This window comes from Propithecus coquereli, unplaced genomic scaffold (genome assembly GCF_000956105.1).
Source record: "Propithecus coquereli isolate 6110/MARCELLA unplaced genomic scaffold, Pcoq_1.0 Scaffold381, whole genome shotgun sequence".
Classification (NCBI taxonomy): domain Eukaryota; kingdom Metazoa; phylum Chordata; class Mammalia; order Primates; family Indriidae; genus Propithecus; species Propithecus coquereli.
The window spans coordinates 1,540,337-1,542,695 of NW_012149519.1; the positions used below are offsets into that span (position 1 = coordinate 1,540,337).

Consider the following 2,359-nt stretch of genomic DNA (forward strand, 5'->3'; position numbering starts at 1 on the left):
GTCTCTTTCATTCTCATCACGGTGTACAAATTCATCCCCCTCGCTTTCTCCATCTGATCTGTCAGTGTCACTGTCGTCAGTACTGTCATCATGCTTATCTTGATCCATGTCCTCAGGATAGCCGTCATCTTCACTGGTGCTGGAAACATCATCATCATGACCCCGCTGAGCTGAAAATGGGGAGGGATCATGGAACAAGTAATACGACTGGATCCTCCACTATGTGGTACCCAGAAACACAGAAAATTTTGCTATTTAACTCAGAATATAACAACTTAATTGGTTAAAAAGATCCTGTATACAGCTTTTCACACAGTCTGACGATATTTTCATTTGGCAATAATGTGTATATATATGCACAGTCACAGTGAATGTATTCAATGACGCTCTAGTCTGATGACCAAAAAGTTGAAAGGGAAACAGGTATACAAGTCTTAAGGGATTGGTAGTAAGACAGTGATATCTCTAAGAAAAGCCTAATTTAAGACATAATAAACACTTCTGTACTTCCCTTATTTATGATGATTTTACTTGAGTAGATCCTATGATTTATCTATCTGTATGTACATTAGAATGTATATTGTACACTCATGTATTTCCTAAGTTCTGTGGGTGGTAAACAATATGTTAAATAGGGCCAACATAAAAAATGATAGTGAAAAGGTTGTAAGAGCAAAAGGAATAGTCACTCCTTACCAAGTTCAGGACTATATAACATGTCTTCATCTCGCCTACGAGAAGGAAGATCTAGGGCAAAGCCCACTTTACGGCCATACATCTGCAAAACTTGAGGAGGAGGTGGACCAGGGGGAGGGCCAGGTGGTTTTCTGCCTGGGGGCAAACGTGGAACACCATGTCCAAGAAGAGGAAGGATAGAAACTGCCCGAGTTGGAGGTCTGTAAAAAAATATTTCGCAGTGATCACTTAACAGTAATGAGATATTTAATTCCTCTTCTAAATAATTTTCAAGGGATTTCTTATTTAATTAAAACGTCACACTGCTTATATCCACATTGTCTTTCATTTTCCACTGCATTCATTTTGGCACTGAATAGTCAATATGTGCTTTTAATAAATGTTCTCTGATTATGACAATTCTTCCTTACCCATAGGCTGAGGTTTTCTTAAGGATGGAGGGTGGTTGGGCACCAGGAAGTGGAATGTCCTGGATCAAAATGTTGGAAGGAGCATGTGGCATATCTGGCAAAGGAATACTCTCCACTTCCACATGCTGAGCATTCTGAAACAGAGAGAACCTTTCAGTAGTACGATAAAAAAGTAATCTACATACTCAACACTGAAAATGACATGTCATCTGTTTCATAACTTGGATTTCCTTTCCAACCAACATAAATATCACAAAAAAAACCAGGCTAGAATGCCTCAATACTTCCAAAGACTGTTAAAGAACTGAAAAAAATCTGTCTCTATAAAAACCAAAATGCAACTGTTTCCCCCCCCCTTATTATCAGCTGATTCTTTTTGGATATAATTTGAAATAGCTGCTGTTTACGGAAATCCTATTGTTAAAAGTATCTAGCACCAACATTACCCTATTTAATATTCTGGGTGATAGAAGAATAATACGTATCAATTAATAAATAGTATATATCCAGTGGTAGAGCTTGGGCTCTACAATTAGCCTGCCTTTGTTGAATTTTATTGTATTAGCTATTAAGACACTAAGTGAGTTACTTTAAGTGTCCTTACCTATAAAATGGAACCCATACTACCTACTTGACAAAAATTACACCACTTGATTTTTTCCCACTTTTATTTTGAGGTAATATTTACAATGAAATGTACAAAATCAATGAGTTTTGACAAATGCATATACCTCACATTCCTTCCCAATCAATTCCTAACACCATCCCAAGGCAACCACTGCTACAATTTTCTTCCCTGCACACATTAGCTTTGCCTGTTCTAGAGCTTCATAAAAATGGAATCATAACTATGAAAGCTTAGCATGTTTTCAAGATTTATCCATGTTTTTTTCTTTCTTTTTTTATTCCATGTTGTTTTGAGCATTAGTAGATAATTCCTTTTTATTGCTGAGTAGTATTATCACTGAGTAGTACCTATTGCAGAAATATTCTACACTCTGATTACCCATTATCCTATTAATGGGCACCTGGCTGTTTCCTGTTTTTGGCTATTATTACTGGGTTGGTAGATGAATTAATTTCCTGTGTAATCACAGAGGCTAGCTGGCTCGTGGGGTAAGTATATGTTTAGTTTTATAGGAAATTGCCATGAGGAAGAGATTCAATGTGATCAATTCTCCCATTAACTTTTAAGAGCAAATCTAAGTACAGGGTTGGACAACCCTAATTTGAAAATCTGAAATGCCCAAAAT

At 36.8% G+C, this 2,359-nt stretch overlaps 1 protein-coding gene across 1 annotated transcript in view; it reads right to left on the minus strand.

Annotated features, from left to right (window-relative positions):
- The window catches only part of WBP11 (WW domain binding protein 11), a 36,388-nt gene that overhangs the window by 16,743 nt on the left and 17,286 nt on the right, over positions 1–2,359 (minus strand). Inside the window, exons 4-6 of the mRNA XM_012652163.1 lie at positions 1,107–1,240; positions 697–896; positions 6–170 (exon numbers count right to left, since the gene is read on the minus strand). Coding sequence (XP_012507617.1) covers positions 6–170; positions 697–896; positions 1,107–1,240 — 499 coding nt within the window. The remainder of the gene's footprint in view (positions 1–5; positions 171–696; positions 897–1,106; positions 1,241–2,359) is intronic.